Raw genomic sequence first — 18,225 nt, forward strand, 5'->3', positions numbered from 1 at the left:
CAATTACAAAGCTAGGAAAATTCAGATTTAAGGCTGTCACTCTGTCCTTGACCCACTCTCTATTGTGTGTAGTTTGGGCTCAAGCTTTACGGCATTGGGAATGAAGGGTGTGCATGGAAGCGATCTAAATCTATACTAGAATACTACCCTGATCACCACCAACCCTCCTAAGGAAGGAAAGAAGAGTACTAAGGTGGAAGGAAAGGCATAAGAACTTGCCCATTTGCCAAGCTCAAACCTTATGCAATAACTGCTGAAGGACAGTGGGATGAGGTAAGCATGACACTTTCATATATACAATGTATTCAAATATTTTTTGCAAGTATAAGTGAGTGACATTTGTACAGGTTTATGTTTCAGGTGATGGGGAGGATTTTTTTTTAATTGAATTATAAAACTGGAAAAACATTGCCACAAGTGGATATGTATTAGAACCAAGAATCCTTCTGACCTAACATCATTTCAAACACAGTAAAGAAAACTGACTAGTTACAATTCTTGTATGTATATCAAAAAGATTTTAAAATCTGAAGCTAATGATTTAATGGTTGATTGCTCATCAGTGATAGTGCCTCAACGACCAATGCGGTTATGGGAGTGATGATGATCATAAATGATTTTATATATTGTACATGACAAACCACCAACATATCTGCATTAGTTTCAAAGCTCTCTCTTTAAAGCACTTTGCCTTATCAGATATTTTCAAAGCACTATAACTCCTTCCCCATTTTCTTACTAAATTCCATTAGTTCCTCTCAAGACCATGACAAAACTGTACTCTAATATATATAGTAATTATAAGAAAAATATTTCTAATACTGTTGCTTGAATGTGAAATTACCTTTTTTCTGGACTGTGGGTCTCCTAGTTAGTTAAATGGTTTGGCTTCCATGTTTTTAACTCCAAATTTTATATGTACATTGACACACACACACAACATTTTACCTATTATACCTAACTGTTACTCCTGAGAGCTGACATTTGGTATTATGTGTGTATAATATCTTGTATACATGCCTACATATATACACACCACAATTTACGTTTGTATCATTTTTAAGGAATCTAAACTGGCATCAGAAATGTTTCTAAAAGTTATTTTCAGTTAGATATCCTTTGTCTGAATAAACAGAGCATTTAAAGTAAGAAAAAGTGGCTTAAAAACCCAATAAAGTCCCAAGGTGTGATGGATCAGGTCCATGAAAAGAGTTATACTTACCATGGAAATGTCAGTACTGGTTTTATCAGTGAATGTATCCCCACTAGCACAATCAATTCCAAACAATGCACATATGTCTCCTGCATAAACTTCATCTACATCCTAAGAGGAGAAAATCAGGTTAGCTATGTACATGGTATTGAAAAGAAATGGCAAAGAATATCTGATATATATACACACACAGCTACATCTGGTTTCAAGTGGAAAGAACTACGATAAAAAGGACTGGGTTGGAAATTGCAAAAGGGGCTTAAGAGTCTAACTATTTTAACATTCCAGCTTTGATAAAAATGTGCTGTAAACAGCTGGATACAAACTTGACACGAAGATCTTCAGTGCAAATTCATAAAGGGGTCTCAGTTTCAATACTAGCTAGCCCAAGAGAAAGGGTGCTAAGCATGTCGCTTGCTAACTTTCATGCAATCTTGACTTGCCCATAGTATCACAGTTGCGAGAACTCTAGAAGCAAACCTACTGCTTTCCACAGCTGCATGTTTTCTGGATTGGGGTAGTTTTTGTAGCATTTTGGGAGGTAAATTTTAGTTTGAGAATTATATTAAAAACCTCACAACAGCGCTATTTCATTGGGAGAGAGAGGAAATAGCCTTTGAAAAACAGACATGAGTAAGGAAGCTGAAAAGGAGAAAGTGACATCTAGCCTACTTCAGCCAGAAGGCGAAGAGCCATGTTGTAAGGCATCAGGGGTGGAGAACAGACATATGTGGAGAATCGTCCAACTCAATGGGGAAAAAAAATACAATGGAGTAGATTTTAAATTTCCAGTTCTACCTTTAGAACTCTACTAAAGGAAATAGGGTAACCTGGGCCAAGCGAGAGCAGAATTTTGCCCTGTGTTGCTTTATTTTGAGATGCTGAACAAGCACCTCAACTTTTCAAAAAAGCTTGAAGGACAGATAACAGCATCCAAACATTTTCCTCTAGTTCTAGTTCCTACACTTACCTCCATCAAGTCTGCATGCATGCGAACCAGTCTCTGCACTCGCACCTTTTTCCCTGTCCTGGTGTTGTAAATGTATTCACTTTTCCTCAACATCCCCTGATAAACTCGAATGTACGTTAGCTGCCCAAAACGGCCAGCCTGCAAATGGCATTAAAAAATGGAGATAAAGGTTAGAACCACCATGAGAGTCAACAGCACTGCTACTCTACATGCACTCTACTCTGGCTGTTGCTAAAGGACCATTAATTTGGGTTTATTAGTTTGAAATTATACATCAAAAAGAATTTCATCTAAATTTCTAAAACAGTCAAACCTTCTCTCAACTCTGGGGTAGAATTTGGCATCTCCTGAGGAGTTTCCTACCTCCCCAACTCACCATTCCAAAAGCTTGCTCGCTAAAACGTATGCCACAGCATCCTAGCAACAATCCAGATGGTAATGTCTCATATGCCAGAGGTCTCTGTCACTACTCTAATTAAAGATGCAACCACGTTTTCATTTTAAGCCTTATTTTCCCTCTCACACATACACAAACCCACCCCCTTTTCCAGCTTTTCACAGGAACATAACATTTCCCTCTGAAAATATCGGTGATAAATCAAAGGAATGCAAAACTTTTCAGCTACAGTTCCGTTCCAACCACAGAGAAGGAAGGTAACACCTTTCAACCCAGAAAAAGTGGAAAAATCAAATCCTTTTGAAAAAACATGATGTGTATCAGGAATGCAATCGTTTTAAAATTTCCAAATTCACCCATGTATAGATGCATTCAGACACAGCAGGATGAAAAAAAGTTATTAAAATAAAGAAATGTATTGTCTAACAGTCATTATTAACTAGATCTCTGATAGTAAGATCTCCATTTAAAAGATTTACTTGTCAGTCTGTGGCAACAGGCACAGACATCAAAGGAGCACTGAGACCAGAGCTCAGCAGCTCCATGGGGCTTTGGGAGCCAGGATAGCTGCTGACCCCACAAATATGTTACAACAAAGATATTGTTAAGATAAGAAGTCTTGCTGAGCCAAAATGGAAGAAAGGGGGAAGGATAAAAATGGAGGTTGAAAGACAGCACAGAATGGAGTCAAAGAAATGGGCTAAATGAGTTTGTCTGGACTAAAAGAACTGATTAGGGGTTTTCAAGCCTTCTGTTGAAGCTACAAAATTGTTACTGCAATAAACCAGAATCATCTTAAGATGAGAAGCAATGAGAAGCGAGAGCTATCTGGAACAAACAACAATTGTTTTGTGCATTTTTCTGTGGAAAAACTTAACTCAATGGGCAGCAGCATCACCACGTGGGCTATTGTCAGCATCCTATTCATGGTCATCACCATGTACCAGGACCTGCCATTTACCAATACACCACTATCCCTTTTTCCAGACAGTAAAAATTTTCTAACTGGACAAAATGAGAGGCCATCACCACCTCCTTGGCCTGTCCTAAGAAACAACCAATGTCCTGGCTATTCTCCTCCTAGTGTATCAGCTTCATTGCCACTTTATTCCTACCTCCTGATCATGTCTCTTATTTTTTGCCTTCTATCTCATAAGATCTACCAGTTCTGGTAAGATACAGTAGTACATATTAGAGGCCATCCATGTTTTCACCCTCAATTAGAATCACACAAATTTAAGGCTGAGGACCTCAAGAGGTCATCTAGTCCATAAACCACCCCAATTCTGAGGCAAGATTAATTATACCTGCACCATCTCACCCCATCTTACATCCATTTGTTAATGCTTTTCCCTGGCAATTCATCTTGAGATCAAAGCTATGCTCATGAAATGAAAACCTGGTTTAAAAGTCTTTCCCCAGAATTCAGTGCATACTGAATGTTAGAGTCAAATTCTTTTGCTAGCCAACCAGAGTACATGTGGTGCCTTACGCAGGGTGCTAATATTAACAGCATTAAAGATCTACCTTGTACAGAATGGAAGAATTCTTATCCCTCGGCCCCTTTTGAGAGATTTGAGCTATATACATTATGGCAGATCCCTTTGGTTTTGTTTGCTCTGTTCTCTACCCAGGTCACAAATAATGAATGTGGGTACAGTATGTCTTTAAGGTGATTAACAGAAGCTGTATTCAACACTCTAAGTCAGTCAGCTGGGATCAGATGTTGGCAGCATGAAAAAGATAAATGAAAAACTCAAACAATTGAAGTCAACTGGCTAATGTACCAGCCATCCATCTGCTAGAAATCCTTAGCTCAGCCACGTAACAAATGTGTCATATGGACAAATAGACATATTTACCAGAAAACTTTTAAACAAAACTCTAGTATGTTTCATTTACAAAACCAATAACCATCCCTGCCTAGGACATTTCCTGGGGATTAATGACAAGCTGCCATTAATGGCCCAGTGCAGATAAATCTTACTTAATCCATCAGTTCTCCCAGGAAATGCCCTGTGCCTCAATTGTTCTTGCTGAACTAGAAATTCCTCTCAAATGAAAAAGAAACATTAATAACCCACCTCCAGTTTGAAAGCCAGACCTACAAAGGGCTCAGAGTCATCTCTGACGGAGTTCAGCAGCAGTTTGGTTTTATCCTCAGAATCCCTTAAAAAAAAAAAAAAGGGGGGGGGGGTTAAGGTGATGAGACAATACATGGCAACTTCTCCTGAATGTGTGCTCAATCCTGCTAGGTGCTGGAGTGCCCTACACTCCCACTGAATTTGTTTGGGAATTGCAAAGTGCTGCTCAGCACCTCCCAGTAGAATCTGTGCACCTCTGGAGACAGGCCCTCTGGAGACAACTTCAGACAAACTACAGCCATCACTGAAGAAGTGGAGGTCCATAGCACTGACATATTTATCACCAGCATTCACATCATCTCACTAAAATTCCACTGGAAGAAGTGGCTAGCACAATGCTTTATTAGATATAATTCATTCTACATGGAAGATGGCACTTTTAAAGCACTAGGGACAGAAATCCTAGAGTGAAATCCTGGCCCCCTTAAAGTCAATGGCAAAACCCCTGTTGACTTCAAAGGGACCAGGATTTCACCTGATCCCAAAAGCAAGTATCATTAGAGAGAGGTGTGCATCAGGCACAGTATTGGGAGCCAGAAAGTCTCAAGTACAAATCCAAACTAACAGTGACTCCCTTTGTGATCTTGGGCAAAACTGGCTTAACCTCCCAAGTTCTAGTCTCCTCATAACACTACTGCCTCTTCCAGGTATTTTGAAGACTGGTTAATATTACTGAAGTGTAATTCTACTCTGAAAGGAGATCTACGGTCTTTCCTCATTTAAAATGCTACAGCTGCGCCACAGTAGCGCTTTAGTGTAGACAATTCCTACACCAATGGGAGGGACTCTTCTGTCGGCATAGGTAATCCACCTCCCTGAGAGGCCGTAGCTAGGTTGATGGAAGAATTCTTCCATTAACCTCATGCAGTCTACATGGGGACTTATGTCAGCTTCACTACGCCACTCAGGAAAGTGAATTTTTCACACTCTGACCGATGTAGTTAAACTGACCTAATTTTCTACAGTAGACCAGGGCCTAGTAAGAAAGACAGTGCAGAACATTTCTCTTTACACTGGAAAAAAACAAAAGCAAATGTGGCAGAGAGTCTCAGAGCCTGAGTCTACAGACCAGGCTTGCACTATGGTGCTAGAAATAGCCATGTAGATGCTCCCATTCGGGTCTGATAGGATGGGGGTAGGTGGGTTGTGGATTTCCGAGCCTGAACTCCAGCTCAAGCAGGAACATCTTTACGGCTGTTTTTAGTACCATAGCACAAGTACAAGACCTGAGCTCTAAGACTCACTGCTGCGGGTGTTTTTTTTGCAGTGTTTTTTTACAGTCCACATGGACTTTGCGGCCAAGTGCGCCCTCCACGTCATGCTCTTCCTGCACATGCAGCAGAGACGCATACTTATAAATGTCAACATAGGGAGTATTCGTGAGAACCGAACAGAGAGGGAAAATGCATGGCTATCTCAACTACAGCTGGCTGGTCAAAAACTCAGCTTGTCAGTACCAATAAGGGTACAAGAATGGGTTAGCTTGGCTGTTGTACCATATGCTACTATTCAATTCAGGGGCTCTAACCTCAGAGCCTCTGGGTTTGGTCTTACAGTTGTGGAATGGAAGTATTATAAAGAAAACATTCCAACCTGGATGCTAGAAGGGCAGAGAGAACCCTCAGTAGCAACTGCTCTCACAAGCTCAGAAGTAACACTGATGGGTCACATAAGAAACTTTATCTAACCTTTCTAACACAGAAGGAAGGTCATGACAGGGAAAGGGTGAGGAGTCAGATGAAAAATACTGGTGCTCGGGTGTGGTGGTGGTAAACAACATTTACTAGTATAATTTCTAGGTATAAAGGTTTTACATTGTACTTATCACTGCATTATCTGAGCAACTCAAATACAGCAAGAGAAACCTGATCATCCTTCTAAGATTTATTTCTACATGAAGAGATGTCTGAAAATATGCACATATATACAGATTACTCAAACCACCATTTATACACAAAAGGATATATGCTAGCATTGAAGATTTGGCTGGGTTTTTGTTTTTTGTTTGTTTTTAAACTATGAGGTCATAACTATAGTAAGAAATAGCAAATACTTTTTAAAACATGCCCTGACATTTTTAAATATGACCTATTTCCTAGTTTAGATACAACCTAAGATGTCAATATAAATTTATCCTTACAAATAAGACCTGACCAGATCACTAAATATTTGTCAGTTTTAATATTTAAGAGGAAGTAAAACAATGTTATACTACAAGTGAAAAGAATGCCCCATTGATGGAGGGATCTGTCATCTTTTAATGATCATGCAAGGCTACTACACCACACTACTATAAATGTTTTTCTTTAAAATGACTGATGAATTGTATTATTCATGCATTTTGTTAAAATTTCCGGCTTTGTTTTGAAACTGCTTGAAATCCTGATTCTATAAGCACTTTATATTTATAAAAATGCATCTGTCCTCCCCACCCTCTTCCCTCTGGCACTCACTCCTGGTTGAGAATAGCATAGTTCTGGACTTCAGATGGATTTGGGAGATAGTCTAAAACAGCATCCAGAAGGGGTTGTACTCCTTTGTTCTTCAAAGCACTTCCCACAAGTACAGGCGTAAAGGACTTTTTCAATGTTGCTCTTCTGATTGCAAGCTAGAAAAACATTTATGAATTACTTACATTTTGTAGCAATTCCAATATTATACATAGAACCAAAGGTAGTCGCCTTTAACACTGTAGCAGTTCAGATTGGCAGCTTTGCTGGGCAGGGATTGTGTCTTTACTTATCCCTTGCAAGGTGCCAAGCAAACGGTTAACAAGAACAAAAAATGATAATCATTCATAAAGGGACAGGGTTGGACCGGAAGCATTGTTATAGCATTAATGATGTATGTAGCACAGTGGTCTCCAACCTTTTTACGCCCAAGATCACTTTTTGAATTTAAGGGCAACCCAGGATCAACCCCACCCCTTCCCTAAAGCCCCGCCCCTTCCCCAAAGCAAATTATAGCCTACACACCACCACTGAAGGCCATTTTGGGCTCCAGTGATTTGATTGCCCAATTTAAATAAATTAGTGAGTACTCATATTAAGGCATCCCAAAATCAAGAGTCAGTTCTGAAAATTTAGACCTGAAGTTTAGGCTTGAGGTTCAAGCTCTCTTAAATGAAGGGCTGGAGTCAATTTGCCCTGAGGTCAGGCCAAAGCATGAGGCATTACAGACACACATGGCACTTCCATGTAATCAGGACTTTTATAAAATATGCTAAAACTCAAACTACTTGCAAAAAAGGATTGTTGGCCCCTACGTTTAATAATTTTACTTGCCTTTTCCATTAGCACAAACTCTTAGCCATCCACCTTGCAGTTTATTTTTAAGCTCTCCTGATTGAAAGAATATTTTGAAATAGCAAGATGGTTCATAAAGAGGACACTGGAAAAAAAACTTAACAGTTCTTGAATTGGAAAAAAATCTTGCTGGATGCTTTTTTAAAAAAAATATTTGAAGATCTAACAAAATTATGCACAAAAATACAAGATTCCATTGTCATCTTTTCTGCTTAACTAGTCATCGAGTGTGTGTGTTTTGGAAATCTATTTAGTTATGTTAATGCCTATTATTTCTACTTTGGCAGCCTAATAAAACACGGGAAATGTATGGCTCCATACAATTCTCATCAGCAATAATTTTTTAGAGATACAGAAGTAATTTTATTTCTTTTTTTGTGAAGATTATTTTCATTCCATTAAGGAGCTGGGGCACATCAGACAACATTTCTTGTAAATAATGTTTGGTGCCAGAGAACCAGATATTTATTTAAGCACTTGATCCTTAATGATCATCCACTAACACTGTGACCTTCAGGATTGATAGCTAACATGTTTTCCAAGAAAAAATATGTTAAACAAGAACTTGGCTGCCTGTCACTGAAAAAATATTAAATAACTGTAATTAATTTGCTTTCAGGAAAGGTGATAAGAGCAAGGCCACTCTGAATAGACAAAATTTACTTTTGTAACAGACTGCCTTCCCAGACATCCCACTGGGTACTATCAACAACAAACTCTTAGAATCTCTTACAGCAAATCACAACAGGAAGAGAGCGCACAGACTACTGCAACACTCCCTCCTCTGACTGGAAGAGCTTTGCAGTTCTCTAAGGCCACTATTAAGGACTGTCTTAGTCACTCAGCAGAGGGGGTGCTTTATGAGCGGGCCAGTTAGTTTTTCTTCCTTTACATCTCATCAAATAAAGCACAGTGGACCGGATTTTCAAATGTACAGAGCACCCAGAATTCCCACTGAAGTCAGTGGGAGCAACAGCTACTTAGCACCTCCGAAAAATCAGGCCTTTTGCCTTCATGGCACATGCTTTAATAGCATCTTGAGGTACAAACTTTCTGAGTGCTCCTGAAGCCAGAGCACTTGCTGGACAACAAGATTCATCAATAAAGTTCCATGGAGCCAAAAATCAATATTCTTTCAATCCTAATACGCATTACGTACATAAAAGGATCAAACAAATCACTTACTCAATTCAAAAGTTAGGGGCCCAGAGTATCCAAGTAAAGTTTACAATGGAACCCTCAATGCATCCAACTTTGAGTGACTATTGTGCCTCTGTAATACACCAGTAATAGCAGGTATAGGGGGCTGCTTCCTATGGTGATGAGTGCAGTATAAGAACATGAATAGAACAGGAAAGCATTACAAAATGGCAATCCCAAATTACTCTGATACCAAGGGAGTCAAAGAGATGCTGACAAAGGCATTTTTAAATCTAAAGCTATGTTTTAAAGTTATGATTTCCATGATCAAGTCTGAGTCAAATTCAGTCTAGCCTAAGTGAGTTCAATTCAGTGAAACAGTGCCCACTTATCCCATCCAGGCACAGCTTTGGCCACTTTCCTGGAATACTGAAAATACATTCAAACCTGGAACCCTGGTATTCTTGAGGGAATTCTGCACCAAAAAATTAAAGAATTTAAAATTCTGCAAAGTTCTGCATATTTTAATTGTCAAAATAAGACAAACACAACAACAATATAATCATACCATTTTCAATTATTTTGGTAATTTATTTCAAAATACTTGTCAGCAAATAATTGAAAATGATGTGATTATATTGTTATTGTGTTTGTCTTATTTTGACAATTAAAATATGCAGAATTTTAAAATATTGGGCACAGAATCTTTTGGTGCAGAATTCCCTCAGGACTGCTACTGGATAGCTGTGTGACTTTGAGCAAGTCACAATCTCTGTGCCTCAATATCAGAATGGCCATCTGTAACAGTGATAGACTAATGCTTAAAGAACCTGGGTGACTAAATAGATGGCTCAAGGATTCAGAAGGGCATAAAGAATATGTTTTCACGGAACACCACACCTAGGGTCTGACTCACGTTTGAGCCCAGACCTCCCTTCTGTCCACACACAAATCAGTTTGATGCAGGTCAGGAAGTACTCAGGACCTAGGAACCAGCTAGAAGGTGGGTCAGAACGGGAGTCCTGCTGTAACTCAGGTCCAAGCCCTGTCATTATGCAGTGTGGAAGCAGGTCACATCAGAAGACCTGAGTCACAAGCTCTGTGTAGTGCAGTATGGCCATGTTAGCACAGCTGAGACATCTGGGTCCAGCAACTGGAAATCCAGGTTTACCATGCACTGTGGACACTCAAGCATTGGCTTGGAAACACTGACTCCACAAGCCTGAGTCCCACAGACCTGGATTTAGTGTGAAGTGTGGACATACTTATACAGACTATCAGAGTTATGAAGGGCACATAAAAGTTCAAATCCATTCCAGACCTCATGGCCTTTTGGCGGTGTCAGTCCAGTTCCCTGTCCACATTACAAAACCCACCAACACATCTGGCAGCCTTGTTAGCCATCTGAGCTGGTATAGGGAGCGAAGGTGCCTCTCTCCCAAGGGAGGCTGTGCCTCTAGGTAAAGGCACACTTACAAGGTAACGGTGGCCCTGCAATATGTGGCACTTGGCACACTTTGGGTGATATAAAGAACAACTGTAATGGTATTTAGGCACCTGAATCCCTTAAGGAGGCTTTGAAAAAAATCTCACCGCTAATAAATAATACATGTTCCACAAGAATTATCATTTACCTTTAAATCAGTAACTGTAGGGATCTTCTCTTCCAGAAACAGCTCCCCAAGTTGTTCATCTGAGTTAGCAACACATTCAATCAGTTCCTGGCGTTTTTCTGTAGCCTCTGCTCTAAATTCAGCTGGGATTTCATCATATCTAATGGTCTCGCTACAAAGGCAAAGAAAACGCGGTAAGTTTTGTGAACAGCCATGTGAGTGGAGCTTTCAATCATGTGGCACCACAGTGGCCATGAAATTCTGAGTCAGTTCAACAGTCTCGGCATGTAGGCAAATAATAAACTTCCTGAGGTCTACCAATGTTGCATCTCCAACACCACAGCAGAGAGGAACTTCAACAGCTCATGCTGGGGCTTTGCAGTGCAGCAGAACAATCAGCCTCAATTCCACCTTACCTTTAGTTTATCCCAAGACTCACATGCCAAACAGGTACTATTGGACCTCGTTTCAGAGCAGGAGATCTCCTACTCTTTAGGTTGGATGCAACCAGCCTGGCCACTAGAACTAATCCAAACATTTTCAACTACATGAAATTTTGTCAAAATATCCTGTTTTGTCAAAGCCAAAACATTTTGCAGAGACATATTGGTTTTGACTGGGAAGGTTGAGAGAGAGAGAGACTGCCATGCTCTCCAGCCTGGTGGTTAGGGCACTTGCCTGGGATGTGGTTCAAGCCATTGCTCTGCCTGATTCAGAGTGGTCTGGGATGAAAAGCTCTATTCTGAATCACACGGACACACACAGACACACACTTTTCTTCCCAAATCAAAAAGGTACGGTCTTAGTCTGAAAACTGACATTTCAACCAACTTTTTTTTTGTGAAAACATTTGGAAGGTCTTGTTTTGTTTCCAATGGGGTACAAAAATTATTTTCAAAACTTCCCACAAAACAGAATTGTTGTCTTCTAGACAGCTGTAATGTCAGATCGCTTTGATTTATGCTGCACCAAGTTTCCGGCAGCTACCACTGCACCCTAAACTGGCCCTACTGGCATCTCAACAGGTTTTAAATAAAGATACAAAGTTAGGGGCCTCATCCCCCATTACGTCATGGATGGATGCTTTTTATTCACAGCCAATATGAAGTGAAGAATGGGATCCTTGCCTATCTACCCCACCCTCATGAGAGAGAATGGGTGAAATCCGGGTGCACTGAAGTAAATCGGAGTCTTGCTGCTGTGTTGAACAGGGACAGGATTTCACCGAACAAGCTTAACCAATGGCCACAAGAATAAAAATCTTGCTCCTGATTTCTGCCAGATACGTGATATAATGCTGTGTTGTCTTCCCACCTTGCCCACAACCACAGAGACTGCAAAGATTTGGGCTCCTCAATCAAATTGCATTCCCTATATTCTTAGTGAACAGTGCTGTTTTACCTTCTCAACCACATTCAGGTGGCCATCAAAGGGATGCAGCTACCAAAGCTGGGCAACCAAACATGTACCTCCCAGGCAAGCCACTAACTACCTCTCTCACTACCAAGAAATAATTTTTTTTTACTTTTTTTTGGGGGGGTGGGGGTGGGGAACAGGAACAATTGTCTACTCAGTTTCAGCATTCACCAAACAGGGAGTAGCCTCAACAAATAAGAAATGCCTTCAACCACTTACCCAAAGTCACCATCAAAGTATATGGCCCTTTGCTCAAGAAGATCAATAAGCCCCCTGAAGTTTCCTTCCAGGCCAATGGGAATCTGCATAAAGGCTGCATTGTGATTTAACTTAGATCTGAAAAGTTTAAAAATACAAATCAGTTCTCAGTACAAGACAAGGCAGCATTTTAACTCATCTGTCTTACCTGGGTTCTTCAATAGTGTCCCCGGGACCAATAACCTAGCGTTCCTTCACTCAAGAGAAAAGCCTCACTGGCTCATGTCATAGCATCAGAGCCCTAGTGAAATCGAAACACTAGCAGATCAAAGTTTGCTTTCACCCATGTTAGTTGTTTTCAATAGTAATTTTAATCCAGGAAGTTACTTCTCCCTCATGTGTGTTAGTACTTTGGAGCCAGCTTGTTCTTCTACTACGAATGAATCTATGTACAGACTTGGAGCATGGAAGAGGATGGGGGAAAAGAAGGTAGTACCTGCATGAGATACAAGGCTAAAGTCAACCGCCTGCCCCACATTTAGGTCCCTACTCCTCCTCCCTGGGATACTGGAACAACGCACTGCAGCACTCCTATCTTATTATTAAACCTTTATACGTAACTCCAGAAACATCTCCATTATCATAATGAGTCCAAATGAGCCACAGACCTAACTCACTAGCCATGAAACGGACTTCTTTTGGGGAAATGGAAGTTTCATAACCTAAGCTGACATTGACAGCTGTTTTATGAATGGGAGCGTTATTTTGGTACCACCTTATGGCGACATTAAAGAAGAGTTGTTTCTGTTACCTTGCTACCATCTGATGTAACCTGAAGCTACGCATTATTCTCTGAATTGTTATCTCAGACCATACAAGCTAAGCTCATTAACATCTACTCAGAACATCAAGAATCATCACATGAACAGTTTGGAACTGCACTGCAAACAAGCTAAGCACATTAGTTACCTCAATTGTTGCAGAGCTCTGGTTGGATTTGAGCCCATTCTGTCCAGTTTATTGATGAATGTTAAACATGGGACATTGTAACGCTTCATTTGCCTATTCACGGTCATTGTTTGGCACTGGACTCCTCCAACAGCACAGAGCACCAGGATAGCTCCATCAAGAACTCTTAATGCTCGTTCCACTTCAATTGTGAAGTCCACATGCCCTGAATGAGAAAAACAATTTTCTGTGATGGTTTAAGTTGCAGCAAGGAATTACGCTCTATTGGGTTGTTTTCTCTTCTGTATCCACATGAATAAATCTTTAGCTCTGCTGAAAGGGACACTGTCAAGTCAAATTCTGTCCAAGAATTAGATTTTGAAAAAAAATAAGTGTTTCTGAGAAATTGTTTTTAAAGGAATTCCACTGGACAGCATTTTGATTTTAATCACAGAGAAACCCCCGTACAGTGACTACAACTCAAAACACAACATCATTATACTAGTGCAAAAAAGCCAGAAAGGAAAACTGATTTGAAGCAGACTACTGTATATCAATAATGAAAACAGAAAACCACTGATACCACTGCTGATCGTGATGACTAATAGTGTCTCACTGTTTTCTTGTGCTCCCCATCTCCCTCTGTATCTGCTGACTCTCGCCCAACACTTAAGATAGTAAGCTGTTGGGGCAGAGGTTGTCTTTTTGTTCTGTGTACAGCACCTAGCACAGAGGTGGGTAAACTCTGGCCCGTGGGACCCTCCTACCCGGCCCCTGAGCTCCTGGCCCGAGAGGCTAACCCCGGGCCCCTCCCCTGCTGTTCCCCCTCCCCCACAGCCTCACCTTGCCGCACTGCCAGCACAATACTCTGGGTGGCGAGCTCCTGGGGCAGTGCAGCTGCAGAGCGCAGCCTGACCCGGTGGCTGAGCTGTGCTGAGCATGGCTGGCTCCGGCTGGGCGGTGCAGCTGTAGCGCTGCCAACCACCGGTGCTCCACACAGCGCAGTAAGGGGGCAGTGAGCGGGGGGGTTGGATAGAGGGCAGGGGAGTGGATAGGGGTCGGGGCAGTCAGAGGGCGGGGAACGGGGGGTTGAATGAGTGCAGTCAGTAAGATGGGGGGGTTGGATGGGGCGGTGGGGGGCAGGCAGGGGAGAATGGGTGGTTGGATTGGGCAGTGCAACACTTTGTGTGATCAGCTCAGATAAACAGCTACATTACTGTTATCAGATTGGTAACACAGTGGTGGGGGAGAATCGATGTCTTCTTTGGACACAAGATATTTTGGTTAGGATAGCACTTGCAAAGTTCTCAGAGTTCACGTTACCTGGTGTATCTATGATGTTGATGTTGGTGTCCTTCCACAAGGTATATGTTGCTGCAGACTGAATTGTGATACCACGCTGTCGTTCCAGCTCCATAGAATCCATGACAGCCCCGACTCCATCTTTACCTTTTACCTAAGCACAAAAAGTAAAGCATTTACTTAAAGAAAATCTCCCACTGGCTTGAATGAGAATTTTGCCTGAATAAACACAGACTAAGCATCTTTCACACAGGCAACAAAATTCAGCTGAGTTAGTGGCACAAGTCTACAATCCTAACTAGCTTTGCTCTTTCCTTTGCATATCATTCCTGAAGAAGACCTGGTGGTCAAAAAGCCATTGCAAACAATTTCTATTTCACTATGAATCTGATAAGCCAACATATCTGGAGCCAGTGAGCGTTCACCTTTGACTGTATGGAGAAGTTCTCCATTTATGTTGGTGGTGGGTCTCTTGGGGTTTTTTGTTGGGGGGGGGTGGGGAGTGTATGTGACAGCAAATGTGTGTGACTTTAGGGGGGAGTCAGAGAGCACCATGAGAAAGCTGTCTCTAGGATTCCCCATTTGGCTTGTACTTCAAACAGGGTCACTAAGCCTTTAAGCACAACCTTCTTATTCCATTCAGTGCTCTTTGTGGTTCAACAATTCTAGACAACTCGATAGCTGAATCATTGCATGTAACGTTCAAAATCCCCTCACCACCAAAATGAGTGTCATACCAGTATTGCAGAGACAAACCTCATGCATCTGTGCTATCCTCCCAGTGTAAAAAAGGACTCGTTCTGTTAATGTCGTTTTCCCAGAGTCAATGTGAGCAGAGATTCCAATATTGCGGATCTTTTCATTGGGAATGGTTCCTGAAGAACACTGTCTGCAGCTGTTCAAGAGAAACTGAAAAACAAGAGCAGAAGGCAGTTCAGCCAGTTTTGTCCATGTCAGAACAACAATGGCTCACCATAAACATGTCTCAAGGAAGGTTTCAGAGTAGCAGCCGTGTTAGTCTGTATTCGCAAAAAGAAAAGGAGTACTTGTGGCACCTTAGAGACTATCAAATTTATTTGAGCACGAAATAAAGCTTATGCTCAAATAAATGTGTTAGTCTCTAAGGTGCCACAAGTACTCCTTTTCTTTATGCCTCAAGGAAGGTAACTTGTGACCATTAAAGTGATTCTTTCCTCTGTTTCATTGTGATAGGAAATAAATCAGTTAATCTGAGCTCCCCAAACATCCTTAAGCATATTCCAGAACCCCCACCTCCAACCCAAAGCTCAATCAACCCTGCACTTAGCCTGCCATCCTTTGGGCAAGCAGAGAGATGCTGCAATGAGGTTTCAGATAAACTTGCTCCCTGCACCCTCTTGCTTTCTGGGATATCAGGGAAGATACTGTACACATTCAAAGACATTGTGTGAAGTAGCAGTCTTATTTTTCCCTGCATTTACCAGCTATTAATTCAGTCAAGCCACCTCCTAGCTCTCCTGTTTTGAGGAGGGTCATAGTGTGGATTTAAGGGGTTTTTGGACAATGTATGAAAGCAAACTTCCTTTATGCCTAAAGGGAGCAGCAGAAAGACAGTAGGTCACAAGGTGACAGGAGAGATCAGGAACATCTGAAAATGAGCAGACAAGATAGCCATTATTGGTGAGTTCATCCCTAAAAGTGTTGTGTGTGTGAAACTGAGGACTTGGACACTTATAGACTCACCCTGTCTCCCTTCTTTTCTATCCCTTCATTCCACACGCTGTTCTCCATGTCTACCTACTACTTCCCTCAGTCTGATCTTCCACGCTCTAAGATATTATCCTCCATTTAGTTTTTTTTTTTCCATTCGTCTCCTCTTAATTTCTAGTCAATGACAATGTGGCCATGGTAGTGCTCCCACCATTACTGACATCGCTATTACAATAATGGTAAGAGGCCTAAATAAAAAATGTAATCTCTGTACAGATGAAGTCCCATGCCAGTAACCTGCAGGTGAGAGGCAAAACCTATACGGAGGGCAAATCTGGGCAAAGGTGAATAAGCATAGAGCAACTCTGTGCAGAGGCAGGTCAGTAACAAGAGGGGACTAGGAATACAATTAACAGCACTTACAGAGCCCTAAGGAATACAAACCACAACTGCAGGAAGAAGGGACCTGTTCCTCAATTTAGAGCCCTCAACTAAAGCAGAGCGGGGTTAAGCATTGCATAGTAACATTGTATTATAGTAGAAGAGAAGCAGCAACATTCGGTATCCAAGTGAGACTAGGGGAATACTGAGTTGGTAGAATGTAATTATCAAGATATTAGGAAGCTTTGTCTGGTGATCAGAGCTGAGGTACAGAAGCCAAAATTCTTTAATTCTGTTTCCAGCTCCATCACTGAGTCTGCATGGCCTTTAAATCAGTCAAGTCATACTCTTATGTCTATAAAATTGAGATAATATTTACCTGCCTCACCAGGATGTATGTAAGGTCTACAGGGACACTTTCAGATCACTTCAGACATAAATTGAAGTTTTGTGAACAAAGACTTAAATATATATTAAGTACATTTTTATTCCAACAAAAGCTTTTATTCTTTGTTTGGATTTAAACATTATCCTATGGTGTTTGCAACCCAATCATTGCAGGATTGTTCTAGTGCTCGAGAGCCACAAAGGATCACTGACTAAACTACTTAAGCCTGCGAAACTACAAGAAATGAAAAAAAAAGCATTAGCAGTGAAAAGTGCATTAGAATAAGAGATGATGGGTTTTAAATAAGATAACATGGTGTTAAGAATACAGGTAAGGAATCTGGCTTTTAAGGTAAGATTTTTAGCTTGTCCACTTTAGTGGATGTTTAGAAAGTGCACTGAAATCTTTGAAAGAGTCATTAGCATGTAATTTGGTCAATACGCAAAGATTAATCCCACACTCTTGCCAAGAGGCCCACAAGTTTAAGGTTTGTCTACATTGCACGCTAAAGCTTGGCTCTGACTCAGGTTTGAGCCCTAACCCCCCCCTTCCATCCACACACATCAGTCTAACTGAAGTCACTGAGCACTTAGGACCAGAGTCTTAGGACTGTAAGGGGCGGAGGAGGTTGAGTCAGAGTTCCACTGTGATTCAGGCCCAAGCCCTGTCGGTTTGCAATGTGGATGCATCTCAAAACGCAGACCTGAGTCAGACGGTCTGTGTAGGGCAGTATGGATGTATTTACACCTAGGGGCAGAGGGATCGTGGTATCTCCTACCACCCGCAGCCCGGACAGCCCTCGCCCCCGGCGCGACGGCAACAGCCCCGCGCGGCTGGGCAGAAGCTGGCCCTTTGCCGACACTCCCCGGGCCGGGAGCTGCTCTCCCACCCAGAGGGGCTCCGGCCCCCTGGCCAGCTTGGCCCCGCGGAAACAAGCGAGGCTGCTGGCCTAGCCCAGTACCTGCTGCCACAGCAGCGCCGAGCCCTGACGCCGCCAGGGCCCCAGCACCAGCCCGGCTCTCAGCAGCTGCAGCATGGCGCATTCAGACAAGGCGCGGCGCACCGCTCCCTCTCCGGCTCTGACCGCCAAGGTCCTGTTGCCCGCACGCTTCCGGCCCGGC

General features: G+C 41.8%; 1 protein-coding gene across 1 annotated transcript in view; it reads right to left on the reverse strand.

The window, feature by feature from the left end:
- GFM1 (G elongation factor mitochondrial 1) overlaps positions 1-18,225 on the reverse strand; it is a 41,564-nt gene extending 23,339 nt beyond the window's left edge. Inside the window, exons 1-10 of the mRNA XM_084639001.1 lie at positions 18,066-18,225; positions 15,403-15,555; positions 14,668-14,800; positions 13,366-13,570; positions 12,418-12,534; positions 10,804-10,954; positions 7,178-7,332; positions 4,665-4,749; positions 2,184-2,321; positions 1,223-1,324 (exon numbers count right to left, since the gene is read on the reverse strand). Of these exons, the coding sequence (XP_084495127.1) occupies positions 1,223-1,324; positions 2,184-2,321; positions 4,665-4,749; positions 7,178-7,332; positions 10,804-10,954; positions 12,418-12,534; positions 13,366-13,570; positions 14,668-14,800; positions 15,403-15,555; positions 18,066-18,140 (1,314 nt within the window). The 5' untranslated portion in view covers positions 18,141-18,225. The remainder of the gene's footprint in view (positions 1-1,222; positions 1,325-2,183; positions 2,322-4,664; positions 4,750-7,177; positions 7,333-10,803; positions 10,955-12,417; positions 12,535-13,365; positions 13,571-14,667; positions 14,801-15,402; positions 15,556-18,065) is intronic.

This window comes from Lepidochelys olivacea, assembly GCF_965140295.1.
Source record: "Lepidochelys olivacea isolate rLepOli2 genome assembly, chromosome: 9".
Lineage (NCBI taxonomy): Eukaryota > Metazoa > Chordata > Testudines > Cheloniidae > Lepidochelys > Lepidochelys olivacea.